Here is a 22,353-nt window from a genome sequence, read left to right as displayed (position 1 = left end):
AATTGTTTTCCATTTTCTGCAACACAACAATGATTTACTGCCTCTTATACAGTTCGTACTGCATTAATATTGCCGATGAGTGATTTAATACTAATCATAAACAATATTTTGGCTTTGAAATGTTACAGTACTGAAAAAAGGAGAAAATTACAATACTATTCTTATATCCTGGGTGATCTTATTGGCTCTTTTTTGTTATGCTAATAATATATTTTGTATTTGTTTAATACAACCATTTGATTTGTATAATATTAATAGCCGTATCTAATAATCAAGTGTGTCATTTAATTTTTCATTCCAAAATGAAGTATCCACTGTAAAAAATAAACTGGTAAAATGGAATAGGTTTGACATTATGCTGATGACAATAAATTAATGTTAAAGGTACAGTCTGCCGAAAAATATATCTCAATGTATTATAACGAGTCAAAATAATTAATTGGTGGATTCAATATTGCACTTTTACAATAAACCATTTTGGAATGAAACATTTCAATACTTTACAGCACTGGTTCCCAACCTTATTGGCTTGTGAGCCCTTAAATTTAATCCATATCTGCTTGTGACCCCTCATCACAAATTATTGCCTCAGTATCAACATACATTTTGAACAGTTCAATCTATTTTTTTTCTCATCAGATCATTTAATTTAAAGGATTTTTAGAGGCCTAACAAGGTGAAAGTATTTTGCAGGAAAAAATCAAAAATTTGAGAAAAAGCTGCAATTTTGTTTAAAGAGGACCTATTATGCTTATTTTCAGGTTCATACTTGTATTTTGGGTTTCTTCTAGAACATATTTTCATGCTTTAATGCAAAAAAAATAATGCTCAGCCCAGTCTGCTCCGATTGGTCAACTAAACCAAACTCTTCGGACTCCGCTCCAGCTCCGCTCTGACTAGCTTTGTTTGAGGTATTATGCAAATGTGTTACTTGGTGACATCACCACGTTAAGGAAGAAAAGGCGGGACTTCAAGCAAGGTGTTTCAGGCAGTTCAGGAGCAGTGTTTCTGTGGGGGAGAGTAACTCCCTTTGCCGTGGACTTTGGGCTTTATAACTTTGCAGACATTTTACATACACAAAAAACTATATAACACACTAAAGGGAAAAAGGGAAAGGGGAAAAGCACAAAAGCATAATAGGTCCCCTTTAACAGAAATACTTTTTTTTTTCATCTTTCTTTTATCATCCCGACCTCTATGTTGGGAACCAGTGCTTTACAGAATTTCAATAGTGGTACATTTTGAGAAATGATGTACAACATGAGAGACAAATCAGTTGCAGTATTTCCTGTATGAAGTACGTCCGATTTAGACTGAACTTCCAGCAGAGCACAAAAGTTTTGCATTTGATTGTATACTGTTTATTATATGAATGTTTCTCAGATATAAAAATGACTGAAAACAAAATATGCCTCCCTACCTTTTTATTGATAAAGTACCGATATCATACGACCCGGAGTCTATTTTTACCCCCCTCCTCTTCACACTGCAAAGCCTTTTTTTTTTTTTTTTAATCTTACAGGCCCTTCAAATAGCTTCATGTTGCCTGTTATACAGTAATCAGCTGACATTTCAAAGCAAGGAATCTATTCCCTGACCTTTCTGTGTTTACCAAGGCATTTTGACACAGAGAGCTTTCTCTACTTTCATCTCTTAAATATGTGAGCCTGGAACCAATCACTCGCCTTTGAACTGAGGACTCGTGGAAACAAACATTTCACGATGATGCAAAATTAGAAAAACTAATCGCAGACAGTGACTCTATTAAAAAATGAGTGTGAGAAAGTTTGATTTTAATGTGCTTCAATGTTCATGTTCAATGTTTGATTTTGGCTTTTAGAAACACTTATTCTTTCCGTTTTTATTCTCTCCTAAGCAGTTCTAACTGAAAGAACAACGAGGGGTGGAAGTAACAAAAATGAATTGATAAAAATGGATGTTATGAAAATGGATGTGAAATGGAGTGGTAAATTATCAAGTGATTTGATTCATTTAAAGCCAATTTGATTAAAACAGTCTTGATATGACAAAAACAGCCATGTTTCATCATTTTCACCATCTTACATTCATCATTCACAAAACAAAATTGCCATTTATCATTTAAGGAATGTGGCCTCAAGGGTGGAAGTAACAACAAAAATAATTGAAGAAAAGGGGAAGTGATGAAAATACTTACAAATTAAAAAAGGAAGTGATGAAAATGTCTGTGAATTGAAAAATACAGTGATACATTTTCAATTGATCTGATAAACTTGATTGACATTTTATTTGAAACAGCATTGCTCTGATAATAAACTGTTGACTTATTTATTTATTTGACAGGGACAATACATGTAGGCATTGTTACACTTAATTAAAGTGCAACGCATATAGGACTTCTAGCTGTAGCTAATTTCCAGACCTTGTCCCTGGTTAGGATTTTAAGAACAAATAAAATCACATATTACAACATTGTACATTACAATCAATTTACATATGTAAATTCACAACACCCAACTGACATTTATTGTTTACAGCACGCAATTTTTGTTACTTATGCCCCAAAATCGCAATTAAAATCCACGCCCACTGAGGCCACTTTCTTTAATTTCAATCATATCATGACTGTTTTAGTCAAATCGGCTTTAAATTAATCAAATTACTTGATAATTTACCACTCCATTTTTCAATTTACATCCATTATTACGTCTTCATTTTTCAATTCACATGCATTTTCATCACCTCCATTTTTTATCAGTTAATTTTTGTTGCTTCCACCACTCATAAAGAACAAGCTAATTAAATACTTTTCCAGTTTCCTAGTCCATGGCTATGAGATCCTGAGTTACCAAATGCCATTCATTTTCTTTCTCAACATATTTTTATTTAATAAAGGTAACTGCGGTTTGTAATTGTACTGATAAAGTTAGTTATTAGCTTCATAATGGCAGGCGATATACAGTATAATGTAATGTACTATTCGGGTTTTCAGAGGTCCGAACATAGCTGAGCTGAACTTGCTGTGTAATGTTTTTAAAGTCTTAAAATAAAACCAGGTCTGTGTCACATCATGGCAGAGGGTCGATTTAGGGCAACGCTGAGCTAATATCCCCCCTTTGAGAAATAATTGATGAGCAAACCGTGTGTGTGTGTGTGTGTGTGTTATTTTTGTTCCAGGAACCGAGGGAAGCATGCTCCATTCCACTTGCCTGGGCATCATACTATTTATTATATGAGACAATAAAGTGGTTGCTCACCAATACCACAACATGAACACATTGCATGTTGCTAGGTAACTAATGGGTAAGTGGGAGCAATGACCACCCAACTTCAGGAGGAACTGTGTGCTATAATTTAATCAGCATTTGCAAATACGCTTCATAATTTTGTTGCAAATTAATCAGACTTGAATCTATTTAAATATATGTAATGTGTTAATTTACACACTTATCGAATCATTTATATAAACTCACAACTGCAAAATCACATCAAACTAAACGAAAAAGTTGATACCAGAAGAATGCAAAAAAAAAGATAACACTGAGATAAATGTTCCTCCCTGCAGGCGGGTGAATAATTACACTATCTAACCGTGGATCATACGTGATCCTTGCCTCCCACGTTATGGCAGCGTAATTGTGTTGCCATGGCGATGCAATCTGCTCCTATCACTTTGGTCCTACACCAGATTGGAACCAGAGGGAAGTCCACAGCCTCGGATTCAACTGCATGTTAGGTGCAATAAATGGCTCGCTGAGTGTTTGCAGTGAGTGTACGGGCATGCAGAGGTTATTATACGTGTGTTTTCATTCTGTTAATATGTACAATACTGTTATTTTTCAGGCCACAGAAGTATTAATTTCCAAAGATACCAAATATGTTTGGCTAAATTTGGAATGAAATGAACATTTGAAATATTTCCATGTCATGTATCTGTAAAAAAAAAAAACTCATCATATTGCGATTGAAGGCATCAAACAGCTACAATGAAGTTAAACTCAACACAACGTCCATTTAGTAGCTATTCTGAAGCTTTTGATTGTATCACCCAATCTTCTTTAGCACTTTAAAAGGGAACACCACCTAAATTAAGAATTCCAATATGTTATTTCCATGGCCGAGGAAAGTTCAGTCAATATTTGTGACCTGTTTGTCACCTTTCAAAATCACAGTTACAAAGTGCTTTACAATAAAAACAGAACACATTCAAAACAGAGATAACAAAAGGTACTAAAAGCCAATAACTAAACACATAAAAACCTAAATGGTAAAACAACTAAAATGTCATAAAACAAATAAAATCAGAGAAAAGCAATTCTAAAAAAGTGAGTTTTTAAAAGTGATTCAAAAGACGTGACAGAGTTTGCAGCCCTGATCTCCTCAGGCAGGTCATTCCATAGTCTACTGCAAAGGCTCGATCACCTTTGTGTATGAATCTGGACCTTGGAACTACAAGGAATGACGCGTTTGAGGATCTCAGAGTGCAGGAAGGGATCTAGGGCAATAATAGATCCGCTAAATAATTTGGGGCGAGGCCTCTCAGGGCTTTGTAAGTAATTAGTAATATTGGTCATGTTTCCTTGTCCGGGTCAAAAGAACGCCTTTCTTGCTTTTGGCGTGTCATTTGTACGCCATATAGTCTGAACTGACTGCGATGGATGTAGTTCCCCTTTAAGGACTTTTTGTCCATCGTGGCTTATATCTGCACAGCATTCTCATCGCAAGTTCAGTCGCTGTTCTGGAGCTTTTGATCTCATCACATGATCTTCCTCGGCAACTGGAATTTAACAAGGTCAACTTAACCTGCTGAGGAAGTTGTTTGTGATATGATGGAAATATCAGGAACGGCTTACTGAATAGACTTTGTGGAGTTGTGTTTCAATCTCAACTGCTATGAAGCTTTGGAACAAGAAGATGCACGATATTGTCAGGATTTATTTTTTTTGTCATACAAATGTACAATTATACTCTGAAAAATAAATATGTATGCTTGTTATGTTCATTTACTTTTTATTTCCAAATGTCACATTCCTAAAGGGCCAGTGTGTATCATTTCCGGGGATCTATTAGCAGAAATTTAATATAATATTCATGATTATGTTTTCATTAGTGTATAATCACCTGAAACTAAGAATGGTTGTGTTTTCGTTGGCTTAGAATGAGCCCTTTATATCTACATAGGGAGCGGGTCCTCTTCATGTTGCTCCGCCATGTTGCTCCGCCATGTTTCTACAGTAGCCCAGAACGGTAACGTGAGCCGCGGAGTGCTAAACTGTGGTACCGCCAGCTGCCGTCTGACTTCCGTTGCTCCGAAAGTAGCGTTATTATGGTAAGGATGGCCTCTGAGGGAGGCGACCAACATTACCACAGTTTTGCACTCGACGGCTCACGTTACCGCAGCCTTAGAAAGGGAAGAGTGAGCGGAGGGGTATCAGGTTGGTTGCAATCTGCAACCACACCACTAGATGCCGCCAAATCCTACACACTGTCCCTTTAAAATGCTTGAGGACGTCTGCAGAACTTCCTTTTCAAAGTATCAACCAAAAAAAAAAAAAAAACTTACTTTAGAGTTTATATAATGACATTAAACTATTTTTTTCTGTCTTTTTTTGTCTGTTCGTGCAAACCACTAGTTCCAATGTATCATTTCCTCTTTATGATAGACAGTTTGAATATGTGTGTTAGTTAAAAAAAAAAAAAAAAAGCACACATATGGTGCAGCTTTTTCAGTTTGTAGGCTTCATGCATATCAATGCAGCTTTTGTGAACGTGAACATGATGAGTGGGTGTTGTAGAGTGGAAAGCTGGGCAGCTGGGTGTCAAAGGGTTACAAATACACCAGTTCCCCAGAGCAGTATAGGAGTACTACTGTGTGTTTATACTGCAGGCTGCTTCAGGAACCAACCACCGTTTAATAAGCAGAATAGATGATGGTATCTTTGTATGAATTCTCATAAAGTGGCTATTTCTTTTCTCACATTTATCTAATTATAAAATCCATTAACAGTGTGTTTATTAAGAGTATTTCACACAGGCAGCAGCAGGTGGTTCATCTGTATTATTTCTCTCTCCTGGAGCATCCTTAACCTCTCCTCCTCCCACGCAGACAGACCTCCCAGGCTCCTCTCTCCGCCGCAGGCAGGCTGCATGGACGAGCAATGAGCTTTACTTCATAGTAAAGCTGTAGAGAAATTGTACCAGTGAAGCTGATGAGAGGAGATACAGTGTGTGTGTGGGCAACATCATTATTATTATCGGCTGTGAGGTGGAGAAACAGAGAGACAGAGAGAGAGACGGAGAGAGGCATCCACATGACGGTGTGAGCAGCGTCTTGGACACACAGAGAGGTGTGTAAGATTTGATCTGTTAATTTTTTTGTAAGATAATAATAAGTGATCACTTTCTAGATAAGTCTGTTTGAAAGTTGTGTGGAAGATTGTCAAGTTTGAATCTGTGTTTTTGCAGCAGCGTCTTCAGGGAGGGAGGACATCCAGGTGAAGATCTGTCTCCTCATGAAGGCTTGACAAACCAAAGGCAGAAAACAGGGTACCCTTTTAGACTTTATCTTTTTCTTTATTTTGCAGCATGTGGTTGATATTAGAGGTTGTTAGACGATCACAAGAAAGAAAAAAATGCATTTGTAAGAAAAGCTGTCATCTATCTATCTATCTATCTATCTATCTATCTATCTATCTATCATGGATTTATGATAATTTGATGCTTACTGGGTTGTGATAGATCAAACAGCTCAACTGACTACAAATTAAAGGGATATTCCAACAATTTAGAGTTGCACTTCCATAAAGTTGAGGGACTCGTGAGATGCAGATTTAAATATGAACGGTCAGAATCAAAGCAGTATAGTGTATGAGACATCATCTCCTTCGTCCCTCCAATGAACTGTGAAGTTGCGGTGCGGGTTTATCATTGGTGAAATTTACATGTAATTTACATACTGAGGTCTGATTGGACAGCTGCTATACTGGTACTCGACTAAGTAGGCGAGGTCATTTCCTGAGCAATGTGTTTGATTGTTTGTCGTTTCTCTTATTGAAATCCTGGTAGCTTGTTAAATGGTAAATGGACTTGTATTTATATAGCACTTTTCTAGTCTTCCGACCACTTAATATATTCTAACTGTTTGTAAGAATCAGAAATGCTTGTTAACAGCGACACCTGTGGCCATTAAGTCAACGAAAGTCAGCGTTGGGCTCGCACTTGTGCTCGCTCTAAATAGACATGAACGAGCATCGCTCAAAACAGTGAGGCGACGCACGTCAGCTAAAACCACAATATCACTCTGTTTTTCACCTGCTTGGCAGTAATGTTAGCTGACCAGATGAAGGTCTCTCCATGAATCACTGCTGATCCTAGTGTTGGCTTTTCCTGCCTCAGCCTCCCAACCGCGGCCAGAGGGAACAGGGGAGACACCGGAGTTTTGGTCGGAGATGATAACGTTACTCGCTGCGGAGCCCCGTCACTTCACAAGACATCATGAGATCGAAAGCTCCAGAAAAGCGACTGAACTTGCGATGAGAAGGCTGTGCTGATATTACACTAATGAAAACATAGTTGTGAATATTAACCTTTAGTCCCTAGTGTGGGTCAAGCTCCAAAAATGCTGAATCCTACGTCTATTCATAATTATAATAATTATACAGCTGAGTAGTACTCTGGATGTCTTCTTGTGTACATCATGATGTCATGTTGTACAAAATGTTGTTTGGTGTCTTATGGACAGGGTTATGTGCAAAGAGTTCAGGGAAGTAGATCAGTAATGTAAAGAAACTTTGCTGAAGGTGCAGAGTCGCATTAGAGAATGGAAACTTGATGGCTGGATTTGACTTTGATGGACTTGTCGTGGACTCCAAAAGGTTGGCTGTTCAGTGTCCATGTGCGCTTGCATGTGTGTGTGTGTGTGTGTGTGTGGAGGTGTGAGAAGGTCAGGCCATATGAGAGGCCTTTTCATGTCTGTCTGCTTATGAGAGCAGAGCGGTGAGACGCCCTGTTATTGTACCACTCAGCTCCGGACGCTCTCACACACACACCGTCCTGACTCTCTGTCTACAAACTGAGACTGTTTGACACCATGAGTGGTGAGTAACCAGCGAGCACTTCATTCAAGTTTGCAAAGCTTCGAAGCTTCTTCTTCTACCTCTGTATCTTGTGTAATTAAGTGGAGAATAGCAGTTATATTGAGAGATTTTTGATATTGTCGTTCCTTTATAGCAGCATATGCATATAGACCCTCTCTGATTATTGAAGGAACAATTCTTGTTTGAAGAAATCAGTGAGAAAATGTGCATAAAATAAATCAAAAGTGATGATACTACAGTATTAGAAATGCGTATGTGACAGCTCGAGATGAGGTCTCTGTGTCCCAGTATGTTTTAACATGGCAGTCTGAAGTGGCTTTCTGTTGAGGTGTGAAATGTGCTCTCTGCTTTACAAGCTGCATGCCAACCTACCAGCAATACTGATGACACTGAGTTCAGTTTTAAATGTTTAGTGCTGCTGTAGTTTTAGATTGATATGTTGTTTTCTGTATAACCATCTCAGGGTTATTGATAGTTTCCATTACTGTTCTTGACCCTCATTTCCTTCATGTTAGCTTAATGTTTATCGCTGCTCTTGTCCTCATTTATTGGTGGATGTTTGGGTTGTCAGACAGCCGGACCAGGGCGGGGCAGTTTGAGTCAGAGTTGGTGGCTTCAAACTGGAATTTTTAGCATGGCGATGGCGAAACAGCTGCACAAATGAAACTAAGTGACAAACATAATAAAACAATGCAGTGAATAGACGGTTAAAACTGCAGCCTTTTACTCAGTCTGTGAATGAAATAAGGATATGGCATTTAAAATGGAAAATTCTGGCAGTGTTTCTGTTCATTTGTCAAACTGACCTCGACATTACAATTTGTTGTCACAAGTGGTGAGTCCATTTCAGTGAAGTGTGAAGAAGTGTGTGATTTAATTAATCTGCCTTTTCATCCATTCAGCACTCCACTCAGAGATGGTGAAATAGGATCAGCAGCAGCACTCTCTTGAGTCCTTCAGACTTGTTGTAAACCACTGTGGCTGCATTTCACATTTTATCAGATGTTTCCTCCACACACACACACACACACACACACACGCACACACACACACACACACACACACACACACACACACACACACACACACACATAGGCAGTAAGTGTGGACAGTGCTGTGAGAGCTGATTATTCTGACACCGAGCTAAATAATGGGTTAGGATTATCCGGGGTCATCCTACAACCTCCTCAACAATGGGTCTTTTTACGTCGTATGTAGGCTGTAACGATAAACCTTAGAACAATGGACAAAAGAAAATCAATAAAGAATGATGCAAACGGTCTTTGGAGATCCCCTGTGGGGGAAGAATGAAAATATAAAGGTGTTGGGAGCTCAGAGTGATTATGTTGTAAAGGACAAGCAGATGAAGAGGCTGGCTGTGTTACTATTGTTTCTTTATTAGGCGCTGGTCTGTTTGCACAGTGTGATTCAGAGGAAACGTAGTTAAACTGCCTCAATAGATAAGAAGGAGTAGTGAGACCAACAGCCACGTGCTACACACAGACTACTTTGTGTTACTCATTCACAGGGAAACACGGTAAGCAGAAGCTTTTGAACTTTCACAGTGTTGTTACAGCTCTTATCTATTTAAACGTATTGAAAAATGATCACAGTAAAGATTTAGAAACAGAGATGATGTTTACTTTCTCACTATAGTACAAAAAAGTTAGTTAATACAGCTTTAGTCGCATAGTTAAGGAACCAGAACTACACTTGTAGCTTGATTATATTCAAGGTCATGCAGCAGTGTAATTTAAAGTTGAACATGTTCTCTCTCTCTATATATTCTGTTTTGATATACTGTACTCTAATAAGTTTTCATTTTTCATTGTGTTTATTCATAATCTTAACACAATTGCCATTAAGTATTGTACAATCTGACGTCATGAACAAGTGCTTTTACATCTGACCCTTAGGTACTAATATACCAAGTACTTTAATTATATATTTTCATTACAGTAGAAATTAAAATGGAGAAATGGGATGTTTATGTTGTTACTGATAAAATTTCTCTCATCTCTGAGTAATGACTCAGTCTATAACGGACCTTTTACATATTGGTATTAGTGATTTCAGAGCTGCAGCTAATTATTTTTTCCTTATTAAAAAATTGTGAAAAATACCCAATTCACAATTACTCAGGGTCCAAGTCTTCACATCAGGTCTTCATATTGCTTGCTTGTCCAATGAACGGTCCAAATCCCAAATATATTTAATATACTCAAAAAAGGGAAAAAATCCAGAGTACTCGGAAGTTCAAATCAGTGGGATGAAGGTGCTCTTATAGGGTACACAAAGGTTAAAAAAAGGGGGGAGATGGGATGGGATCACACCAGCCGTGACGCCAAAATCGGGCCAGGGCGAGAAGTGGGGAGGCTCCTTCCCCACTTCCTACCCCCTACTGTACTTCCAGCGCCCTTGCTCGGACCACACCCACTTTCGAACTCGACCACATGAAAGTACAGGTGTGAATGCACCCAAAATGCATTGGGGATGGATTGTTATTCGATGGGCCAAACCACCTGTGATCACATTGAACACAAGTGTAAATGTAATTGCGTTTTCAATCCACATATAATAACTAAGTGGGCGAAAATCCGTAATGTTAGGACTGTCCTGAATACCATTTTTTGGGTTCCAGAGCTTCGGTAGTAATAAAACAGAGAATATATGAAGCTTCGGCCGGGTGTGTGTATGTTGGGGGGGTGGGGGGGGGACAAGGCTCAACCTGCAGCGCACTCACATAAATATGAATCAATATTCTGTTACTGTAATGCCTATTTCTGGCCTCAAATGTTTTCAGAGACATCTTGTAGTGTACTGTTTAGCTGTAAAATTAGAAAATTTGCTCCGGGCCGGTGGGCGGTGCTTGGTGTTGGCTCATTTGTTCTCAACATGGCGACAGTAACAGAATATTGATTCATATTTGATCAGCGCTGCCTAGTTTGACAGAATGATCTGAATTCACAAGCAGTGATTGACAACTGCGTTAGAGAATCCTCGGTGACCTGCAGAATAACATGTTTTACACCATCAGCTTCACTGTAGCTCTAATTATTGTGTCACAGCTTGGCTTGGTTTTGAATTAGAATGGTTAAATCTGTCCACCACAGCAGCTCATTTGATGTGACTCCCTCCTGTTTACACTTAGCAATTTTCCATCATCTGTTTTTGGTTTGGGAGCGGATGCTTTCTGCCTGTTGGACAATATCAAATATGTGTGGACATTCTTAAGGCATTCTCTAACCCTGCCAATAATTGCACATGAGAACAATTTTGATATATGACAGATTATTTTTCTCCCCTACATCGTCCCTGTCTAGTTTCCCACGAGACCTGCCTCCTGGACCAGGTGCTGGAGTTGATTATGAACGAGAAGCCCCCCAACAGTGCTAGCCTTTTCCTGAACGAGGACACGGACAAACCCCCCCTTCCGGAGAGAGGAGACCTGAGGAGACGCCTACGCAGGGCCATGGAGAGGAGAGCCAGCAGCATGAAGGAGAAGATGAGCTCCATCAGTCGGGACAGCGTCAAAGGTTTCCTCAAGAGGAACCTGTTTGTTCTGTTCACCGTTGCCGCCGTGGTTCTGGGTGAGTAAAGAGGACAACCAGGTGGAGGTATAACTCTGATTTCTCTGCAGTCACTTGACTTAGTTTGACTTTTTGTACATTTGTGTGTTTGTGCAAATTCAGGTGTAATCCTGGGCTTTGCTCTACGCCCCCACAACCTGTCCCTGAGGGAGATCAAGTACTTTGCCTTTCCAGGGGAGCTACTAATGAGGATGCTGCAGATGCTGGTGCTGCCTCTCATCGTCTCCAGTCTGGTCACAGGTCGGCTTTTAACAAACACAAACACACATTGATGACAAAATCTAAACTTGCATCAAACTGATTTACATTCTCAAATGAATTTCCTCTGTCTGTCTCAGGTATTTCCTCCTTGGACAGCAAAGCGTCAGGTAAGATGGGTGTGCGTGCAGTAGTCTACTACATGGTGACCACCCTGATCGCCGTGTTCATCGGCATTGTCACCGTGATGATCATCCAGCCGGGGAAAGGCAGCAGGGACAGTCCTGTGGTCAACAGTGGAAACATAGAGCCAGTTCAGGCTGCTGATGCTTTCCTGGATCTCATCAGGTAACAGTTTAGAAACTTTACTTACCTTAAACATGAAGGCGCACACTGGTGTTGTTACTGCATCAACTGTTTTGAGTCACAATTTTACATCTTTCACATTTAAAGTGATAATTTGAAAATGCCAAGAGTCAGATGAGAAGATCAATACCACTCTCAGATGGGAAAGTGGTATCAATCTTCTCATCTAACTCTCGGCAAGAAAGTTAATAAGTGTATTTTCCAAATTGTGGAAGTATCCCTTCAAAGGCTTTATATATAGTTATGACGACATTCAGACATAAAAAAGTAGGAACAGTGAGTGTGGAAATGCACACATCCATTCACCCGAGATTATCACATGATTATTGAGTAACATATTGCAATATTACAATATTTACAACCTGTTGTGTGTCATGTAGTGTTGTTTTATAGAAACATGGGCACAAATATAATAATTTATCCTCTTTTATTTCAGGAACATGTTTCCTCCCAATCTGGTAGAGGCGTGCTTCAAGCAGGTGAGGCCCATCCGTCATTTAATATTACTTCATATGACATTTTTCATTTAAATTTTTAGAAACAGTAAACATACATGTCATATTATAACACAACTCCCATTATCCATCTCAACCAACCACAAAGAGAATACATAAAAGACAAAAAAAATCATTACTTCACTGTGAAATCACATTTATTGCTTCATATTTCACTGTCAGAAACTTAAACACCCAAAAATAATTATTCAAGTTTTCATTTTTTTGTATAATTTCCATGCTCTCTCGCAGTATAAAACTGTGTACAAGAAGACTTTGCGCACAAGGAACGTGACGGTGACCCTGAACCTCACCGACTCCCTCAACGTGACGGAGTCTAACCTGAGCATGAACCTCAGCAGGGTGCTGCACACCATACAGGTGGGTGGCGGTGGCAGACATGACACAGTTCTTAATGGGGATAAAAATAGTTCAAAACTGTCGTTATCCACTCACTGGTGCTCCATTAATCCAGTGACGGTTTGCCTTTTCCTTTTTACTACGTTTCACATTTTGTGTCAAGAACCTCAGCAGGAATCATATCCATATTTTCTCTGACAGGAGACAGTGGAGGAGACTGTGCCAGTGTCCGGTTCCTCTAATGGAGTGAACGCTCTGGGTTTGGTGGTTTTCTCCATGTGCTTCGGTCTGGTCGTTGGCAACATGAAGCAGCAGGGCCAGTCCCTCAGGGACTTCTTTGACTGCCTCAATGAAGCCATCATGAGGCTGGTGTCCATCATCATCTGGTCAGTGAAACCGCACCACCAGAAGCTCGTGATTTGGGTTTCCATGCAGTTTCAATTCCTCGTTTTTAAGACACAATGTGATTCTCTGTTTATAAAGTGTGCTATATTGGTAAAGTTTGACTTGGCATGACCTGATTACTTTCTTAAAACCCCACTGAATCGCTGGTGTATCAATCATTTTCAAACCCTATTAACTTTTATTTAACTTTCAAACATTATATACTGTAGATTCAACGAAGAGTTTGAACGAGCTGATAGATGATACTGTCCGACAGAGTGAACTTAAAATCGATTGTTTTCCACTTAAAGCTACTTCAGGGAAAATAAAAGGGGGAAACTGGTTGTTTTTGGGGGCTTCAGACTAAAATCCAAAGAGTAGTGAATGCTTATTTTTACTGAAGATTGTGTGTAACAATTCCTAAAGTTGTAAGCTGTAGATTCACAGAAATTAATAGAGCAGTTAAGTAGCTCTTGTTCTTAAGGCTTAAGTTGGTTACAGAAACTCACTTTAGTTGCTTAACACAGTGGTTCTCAACCTTTTTCATATCATGGACCCCTAAATCGATACACATTAGCTCACGGACCCCCATTTCATAAAATTTCACTTCACAGGACCTACATCTGAAAAGATTTTGGTTGTTAGATATGATTAAAAACAGAATTATTTAGTTGTCAACCACAGTTGAGGAGATAACCACGGAGGAAGTGAAACATATGATCAGAGTAGTCACTCTTATGTCTCTTACTCACATTGGGCTCTCTTTTATACTGAATTAAATAGTTAAATAAGTTATTCCCAATTTTCCTGGGTACCACCTGGAACTTCCTCAAGGACCCCTAAGGGTCCTCGGACCCCTGGTTGAGAACCACTGCTTTAACATAAGTGTCTGTCTGTCTTTCTTCCTCTTATACAATCACCTCACCTCTCAGGTATGCTCCTGTCGGCATCCTGTTCCTGATTGCGGGAAAGATTGTGGAGATGAAGAATGTGGCAGAGGTGGGCGGCCAGCTGGGGATGTACACCATGTCGGTCATTGTGGGTCTCCTCATCCACGGCCTCTTTGTCCTGCCGCTGCTCTACTTCCTGGTGACCAGGAAGAATCCCTACATCTTCATCGGTGGCCTGCTGCAGGCGCTCATCACTGCTCTGGGAACCTCATCTAGGTGAATTTCATCCTCTGTCCTGCTCCGATACTGGTGTCCATGACCTTAATGTCTGTGTCCCATCCAGTGTGTTTAAGGGTATGTTGTATGTGTCATTGATTTGAGATGTACATTCGGTACGGTATGGTACGGTACAGTACAATGCGATACGATACGATATGATATGATATGATAAAATATGATATGATACGATATGATATGATACGATATACAATAAGAAACTTGTCTTATTATCTGTAGACAGGACCTAAATGACAGTAACATTGCCACAATACGATACGGTATAATACCGTACGATACGATACGGTACAATACAATACAGTATGGTACAATACGGTACGGTACGGTACGGTACGGTACGGTATGATGGGATGCGATATGGTACGATATACAAAAATAAATTTGTCTTATTACCTGTAGACAGGAACCAAATGTCAGTAACATTTCCATGATACGTTACGGTGCGACGCAATACGAAATGATACGATACAGTACGATACGATACGATACAGTACGGTACGGTACGGTACGATGGGAGGCAATGTGATGCGATATGATACGATATGTGATAGAAATTGATAGGGAATACTGTGTATTATATTATATTGTTTTATTAGACGGCTTTGTTGATTGCTCGATTCTAATTGGTCAATCAGGGCGTTCTGTTATTTCTTTGTAGCAGACCGCTGCTGTGTATAACAGACTGTTGGCCTCTGGCGGACCGTTTTTGTGTCAAATTATTGATTTCTTTAGTAAGTAGCCGTGTAATAAGTGGGATAATGTACAGCGAAAAGGTCATTGTTGTAAAATAATGACCGGCTTGCTGTTCATCCCTTACTTACATCGTGACTCTACATCTCTCTCTCCCTGCATACTGCAGCTCCGCCACCTTGCCCATCACTTTCCGCTGCCTGGAGGAGAACAACCGCGTGGATAAACGAGTGACACGTTTCATCCTCCCTGTGGGGGCAACCATCAACATGGACGGCACCGCCCTCTACGAGGCCGTGGCAGCCATCTTTATTGCCCAAGTCAATGACATGGACCTAAACTTTGGGCAGATTCTCACCATCAGGTAACCCTACGCTAGTTTTGGTTTACACCATAGACACAAATACTGTAGATGCTGGAGGAATGGGGTCCCATATGTCATCCTTCTCATTCCAACATCTTTTTGTCTGGGATGACTGAAGTAGAAAAAACTAGTTTCATGGTGACAAACTCACATGTGGAGCTGTACAGAATCAGGTCTAGCATAGGTATAAAATGTATTTGAAGTGTACTTACTTCCCATCTGCTAACATGTAGGAGGCAGGCTTTATGACCTATAACGCAGCCAGCCACCAGGGGGCGATCAAAATGTTTTGGCTTCACTTTTAGGGAGCCGTCATGTCTTCCATCTTTATATACAGTCTATGGTTTTGACAAGGAAGGAGAATACATGGCATAAATAAGGCAATATCTCTGGTTCGGCTGCATCGATTTTTATCCTTTTTTTAAACTGCCAATTCTGGCGAGTTATAGATGTGCTAAACCAGTGGAATAGTATTTTAAGGCCTTCTTGTGGTATACTGCAGGTGTATTGTGTTTTGCCTCTCTATTTTCTCTGTATCATTTAATGATCTTTTTTTACTTAGTTTTATTATTCTAAAACATGTTGTAACTTATTGTTTTTAAAGGGGATATAGAAGTATTAACTCATGTTAACACAAATCCTGGCTGCAGTCTAATGATTAATAGCAACACCTTTCTCAGTTAGGTCTTACTGCACAGTTTGCATACAGAAATGTGCCTCCACATGAATTCTCTGCTTCATATTTATTACCACCTCACTTCAGAAGAGGATCAACATGTGGTCATAGTTTATTTACTCCACGATTCACCTGGTCAGCCTTTCATTAACAGAGTATTCTAGTGTGTGAATTTCAGGATATACATATTCTTATATAGAGTCTAAAATAGAGCTAAAATTATCTTGACAATATGTGCACAACTTTCTGCAGTTTTTAGAAATAGCTGTGTGATCAGCTTGTGCTGTGGATAAATTTACATAATTCTATAATACCTCATGCTTTTGTCCCTCTACTACTCCCACCAGGATTGCACATGTGCTGATTGTTTGTGTCCCTTTTTATTAAATGTCTTCACTCTCCTCTCCATCCCTCCCACCGCCCACTCAGTATCACGGCAACGGCTGCCAGCATCGGAGCAGCAGGCATCCCTCAGGCTGGCCTGGTTACCATGGTGATCGTATTGACATCGGTGGGACTGCCCACAGAGGACATAACACTGATCATCGCCGTGGATTGGTTCTTGTGAGTTCCCACTAAATGTCAGCTTGATGGGGATTGGTCTGTGTGCTGTTCTGTAGGTCTGCCAGACTAAATGTCATTGTGGAGCTTCAGAGAGCCCAGAGGTCCCACCACTACAAAGGTTACTGATGCATAATGCAGAGTGACAGATTAGAAAGCCTGCGTTTAGAGGCACATTTATACAGCTGTATTTGTATAGCAGATATACAATAATATTTCCCCTGTCTGTACATCTCTACTGTACATCTCTTATGTTTTTGTCTCTTATCCGATTCTCTCTCTCTCCCCAGGGACCGCTTGCGGACCACCACCAACGTGCTGGGTGACTCCCTCGGGGCGGGTATCGTGGAGCACCTTTCCCGCGACGAGCTGCAGAGTCAGGATGCTGAGGTGCGCAACTCTGTAATCGAGGAGAATGAGAAGCCCTACCAGCTTATCTGTCAGGAAAACGATACACACAACCACCGCAACAGTGAGACCACAATGTGAAGACAAGAGGGCTTCATGTGCCAAAAGCATTTTAGCTAGAAGGTTGGCTCGCAGTGGTGCAGGGAAAGTCTTAGAAAATAATAGTTCATGGTCAACTCAGCCAGTGTTTTGGGGTTCGAAGACCATTTTTGCAGTTGCAAATGAAAACTCACCCTTCAAATACAAAAAGTTCTCTGGGAAACAAGGAAACCCAAAGCCCGTCCTGGGGGTTTCTTGATGACAGGAAATAAATAAACATGCTGTTTAGGAACGGTTACTCATTCAATACCTACAAACACATTGTTTTGCCTGGAGTGCCAGTTATTTAGGGGTATTTTTAACTGTTCAGTATGTCAAAGACAGTTGAAAGTAATTTTTTAAAAAGTCTTCAGCTTCATCATGTTATCAAAGATGTGTATATTTTATGATCCATTCAATCAAAGCAGCATAAACTCCTTACCAGCATCAGTGTTAGAATACACAGTATTACTGTAGAGAAACACAACATAACCAGCTGATTTTCCACTCTTGTGAATATGTAAATCTGCATACTTTCTGTTCTGCATGACTTAACACTTAAAGGGATGGTTCAGGTGTTTTGAAGTGGGGTTGTATGAGGTACTTATCCATTATAGGTGTATTACTTACAGTAGTTGACGGTCGGCGTGCCACCATCTTGGAGACACAGACAGGAGTGCCGACACTGGAAAGCAAAGTAATACAGTGCTGTAGTAGGGTGGGGGGGGGGGGCAGAAAAACTTATTGTAGCCTCCTAAAAGAAAGGCTAGACCTTTAAGTGTACACTATATTTAGAATACTTTCACCGCTTTATCTTGCCGTCAGACAAGGGGAACTGAACTGAAACTGAAACCTATCTATGCTCTCTCCAAAGCCAGCAGGATAACAGGATAGATACGTTTCACTTTCAGTTCAGTTCGCCGTCAAACTGAAAATATAGCGTACACTTAGACGGATATCAATTTTTTTAGGTGAGCCTTTCTTTTAGGTGGCAAAAATAGTTTTTTCTGCCATCCCCGTCCACAGCAGTACATTGTTTTGCTCCAGTGTCGGTGCTCCTGTCTGTTTCTCGATGCTGGGGGCGTGCCGACCTACTATGGATAAGTGCTTCATACAACACCACTTCAAAACACCCAAACTATCCCTTTAAATACATATAATTTCTTTTTTAAACACTTTGTTATTCTCATTACGACTACCTCTAATAGGACTTAGTTATGGAGCTTCTACCGTGCTACACACAGAAACACTCAATGGAGCATATCAGCAGGATGTAAATACATCCGTCTTAGAATTGTTTAAAATATTTTTTTTATGTTATTTAAGTTTGCTTGCACAATTTAATTGTGAAATGTTTAATGTACTTGACTGTTAAACACTGGGGGATGATGTGAGGGAGAATATTTGCTACCTATTATTTTGAAGTTGATATGTTTCAAGTAACTTGAATGTTTTTCACTCAGTGCTTTCTTATAAATATTATATCAGTGTGTATTTCCTGTATTTTTTTTGGTGCTATTGCTTTTAAATTATTGGTAAAGGACTGTACGGCTACACAATGATTTCACAGGAATATCTGCAGTTGTACTCTTTTTTTTTTTCAAGCAACTATACAATTACCCTAGTAGAAGGAAATGTAAAACAAGAAGGTGATCAATTTCTTTTTTTTCTTAGGTAAAAGTTATTTTTCCATTTTCCATTAGATCCTTTTTTTTTTTTTAGATTACTGATTTATAAAGTATAAAGTTTCAAGATTAGAGGACTTTTTGTTGCTGGGTAGTGTACCATTACACCTGCCTGTCTGTTTTTTTCTGCTTTAGAAGTCATACTATCAACATTTAATTTTGTTCAATTTTGAAACTGGATTGATATATTGCAAGCTAATAATTGATTTATTTTATTGTTTTGTGAAAAGGTACTGTGAAGAAAGTTTGTGAATGCCTTGAATTGATTGTACAGTTGCTTTATGCTTTTTGGTGTTGATTGTTTTAGAGGAAATTGTAGTGAAAGTTATATACCATTTAAGGTTCTTCTGACTTTGTGTCACTTTAATGCTCATTAAGAGGTTTGACTTTAGTTTTGAGGCTTGATGTTATTTCTGTAAAAAAACATTTTGATGGACAGCTTATGAAAAAATGTGACAAATAAATGGCTCAGGAACTGAACTGTGATTCTCATTATTGTGTTTGTGGCTACCCCTGGTGGAGGATATTCTCCTGTCCAGAAGTTGTTCTCCTTAGAGACACACATGGGTCAAATTGAATATGATAAAGAGGTTTCTAATAATATTACACAATAATTGACAATAATTGAATGTCAAAACGTTCTTCTGTCATTCGAATGCCTTGCATTGCAAACCTGTTATTTTGAAACTGACTCAGATCTCACTCACTGATGAATATCCACAAAATAAACATAGATAATAATCAATTTATTTACTTTAAGTAAACAAAGTTTAAACTCCCCATTTCTAACTTGTTGGTTCCTAACAGTGGGCAACCTCCAGGTCTGAAAAGTGAAGCCAATGCTGAAGTGCCTTAAACTTGCATTATTTCTAATAACCAGCAGGAGGCGACTCCTCTGGTTGCAAAAAGAAGTCTGATTGTATAGAAGTCTATGAGAAAATGACCCTACTTCTCACTTGATTTATTACCTCAGTAAACATTGTAAACATGAGTTTATGGTCTCAATCGCTAGTTTAAAGTCTTCTTCAATACAGCATGATGTTCATTTAGTAAATTATGATCCCATTTGGAGTCAAATAGACCATAAAGCAGGGTACGCTTTAGGGCGTGGCTACCTTGTGATTGATTCTGGGTCTGGGAATTGTCTGTGTTTTCGTCTTACAACTTTAACCCTTTCACAGTGTGTTTTCAGTTCATGAAAGTTAATTGTACAATTTTTGGTCGCCTAAAAATGTCTTATTCAGCGTGTGGTTGTACTTGGCTCCACCCTCTCGTGTCACTTCTGGTTGCAAGAAAACCAAGATGGTGACGGCCAAAATGCCAAACTCCAGGCTAACGGCAGTCAACAAACCAATGGCGTCACGGTGACTACGTCCACTTCTTATATACAGTCTGTGGTTCCTAACAACAGCTGTTAAACAAGAGTCTACAGCCATGCTAGCAGCTTTGTGAGGCTACACAGCGGTGCTTTGAGCTAAATGCTAATGCCAGCATGCTAATATGATCACCTCATTGCCCTCACCTGAGTTTCCCCACCCACCTCCACATCACTTCCTTGTCAGCACATATACCCGCCCCTTTTCCCCAGTCAGTGTTGTCAGATCGTTGTAATTTGTTTGTTGCCATGTTTCTTTGCTTTTGCGCCACCTGTACCTGTTTCTTTGTATCTTCAACTGGTCATTAAAGGTGCTAAATATGGGATTGTGGGCCTTTCTAGTGCCTCTTAATGGCTCTTATCATGGCCACATGGCTCGCAGCTAACGGTGCTAACAGTGCTAACAAAGGCAACAGTGCTGACGGAGCTAACAGCATTTACCTGAAGGGCGGGTGCTACGCTTCCACGAGGACGCCGAGCGACAGAGGGAGAGCGACTTCATTCACTGTTCAGGTAGACATTACTCCTCTTTATCTTTACATAGCAAATTGTTGTTTGCTCCTATATTAATGCTCTGTATGTCATATTTAGCACCTTTATAAATCATTGAACTGTCCCAATCTGCCACCGCTATCTGCATTTGGGTCCTTCTCCTGCTGCCTCACACTCACCTGCTAGACAGCATGGCTAAATGAAGTGCACTTTGTAGTAAATAAGACACGCAGACACACAAGATACCCAGAAAAAAGACAAGTGAGGCAGCTCCAGTTATTATTTCAGATTAATTTATAAAATAGTTCACTTGAGATACTGTGTTTTAACATAGAGTGCATTCTTCTACAATACAATACTTGTGTGCTTCACACACAATTGAGCCCTCTAAGTTTTAACAGCCTTGCCATGTGGTGATTTGAATCATGAATACTTTGGCATAGTTTAGTGACGGACTATTGGTGGAAAAGACAAATGTAAACTGCAAATGCGTAGATATTTAAATCTCTGGTAGATGCCTGAGGGCCTAAAAGATTGACTCGGGTTTCATGCTGAGTTTACAAACAGTCAATATACAAAGTGGACAAAATATCAGGGACATTTGCTCTTTATGCGACACAGGAAGTTGTATCCAGGTGAAATCTTGTCTCTGATCCCACTTTGATTTCACCTGTCTAACAGTCAAATACATCAGGGCAAAGCCTGAAGAAGGATTTTTAAAGAGGACCTATTATGCTCATTTTCAGGTTTATACTTGTATTTCGGGTTTCTACTAGAACATGTTAACATGCTTTAATGTAAAAAAAAAAGAAAAAAAAAAAGATTAATTTCTCTCCCCAGTCTGCTCTGATTGGTCAGCTGGCCAACTCTGTTGTGATTGGTCAACTGAACCAAACTCTTCAGACTCTGTTACAGCTCCGCTCTAACTAGGGCTACATTCCAAATCGCATACTTTTTCTTTTTACTTTTAGTACATGCTGCAGCTGCCCTTACAAAGTATGTACTGTTGCATGCATACTACTTCGTCATAATATTGTGTGTTGAACTTTGACCCGCTTGTTCATATATCTGTTCCGCAGTGGATTGTGGGTCAGAATAGCCAGAAAAGCACGCTGTCTTTCATACTGCAAAATGCGACCGGATGCAGTGGGACATTCTGGTATTTTTGGCATACTGCATTTGGCATACTATGTATTGGGACATACTAAATCTTTTTTTGGCACACTAAATAGTACGGTAGTACGGGTATTGGAACACACAGTAGTTTTGTTTGAGGGCGTGACAAACTAGCTGCTATATAGGTATGCAAATGTGTTACTTGGTGACATCACCATGTTACGGAAGAAAAGGCGGGACTTCAAGCAAGGTAT

At 39.6% G+C, this 22,353-nt stretch overlaps 1 protein-coding gene across 3 annotated transcripts; it reads left to right on the top strand.

The window, feature by feature from the left end:
* The first annotated feature begins 5,493 nt into the window (after positions 1-5,493).
* slc1a6 (solute carrier family 1 member 6) lies at positions 5,494-18,223 on the top strand. Of its 3 annotated transcripts, none has more exons than XM_037770106.1 (12): positions 5,494-6,326; positions 6,448-6,525; positions 11,399-11,665; positions 11,768-11,905; positions 12,004-12,211; positions 12,666-12,708; positions 12,976-13,104; positions 13,285-13,469; positions 14,400-14,633; positions 15,514-15,708; positions 16,814-16,948; positions 17,236-17,434. In XM_037770106.1, the coding sequence occupies exons 3-12, from the start codon at positions 11,443-11,445 to the stop codon at positions 17,432-17,434; spliced, it is 1,689 nt and encodes a 562-aa protein (XP_037626034.1). In that variant the 5' UTR covers positions 5,494-6,326; positions 6,448-6,525; positions 11,399-11,442. The 3 variants fall into 3 exon arrangements, with proteins under 3 accessions (XP_037626034.1, XP_037626032.1, XP_037626035.1); XM_037770104.1 differs by having other exon boundaries at positions 6,445-6,525; XM_037770107.1 differs by lacking the exons at positions 5,494-6,326; positions 6,448-6,525 and having other exon boundaries at positions 11,443-11,665; positions 17,236-18,223.
* Positions 18,224-22,353: the final 4,130 nt, after the last annotated feature.

This window comes from Sebastes umbrosus, chromosome 5, assembly GCF_015220745.1.
Source record: "Sebastes umbrosus isolate fSebUmb1 chromosome 5, fSebUmb1.pri, whole genome shotgun sequence".
Lineage (NCBI taxonomy): Eukaryota > Metazoa > Chordata > Actinopteri > Perciformes > Sebastidae > Sebastes > Sebastes umbrosus.
The sequence above is the reverse complement of the archived record's forward strand: the minus strand, read 5'-3'. Positions and strand labels throughout refer to the sequence as shown.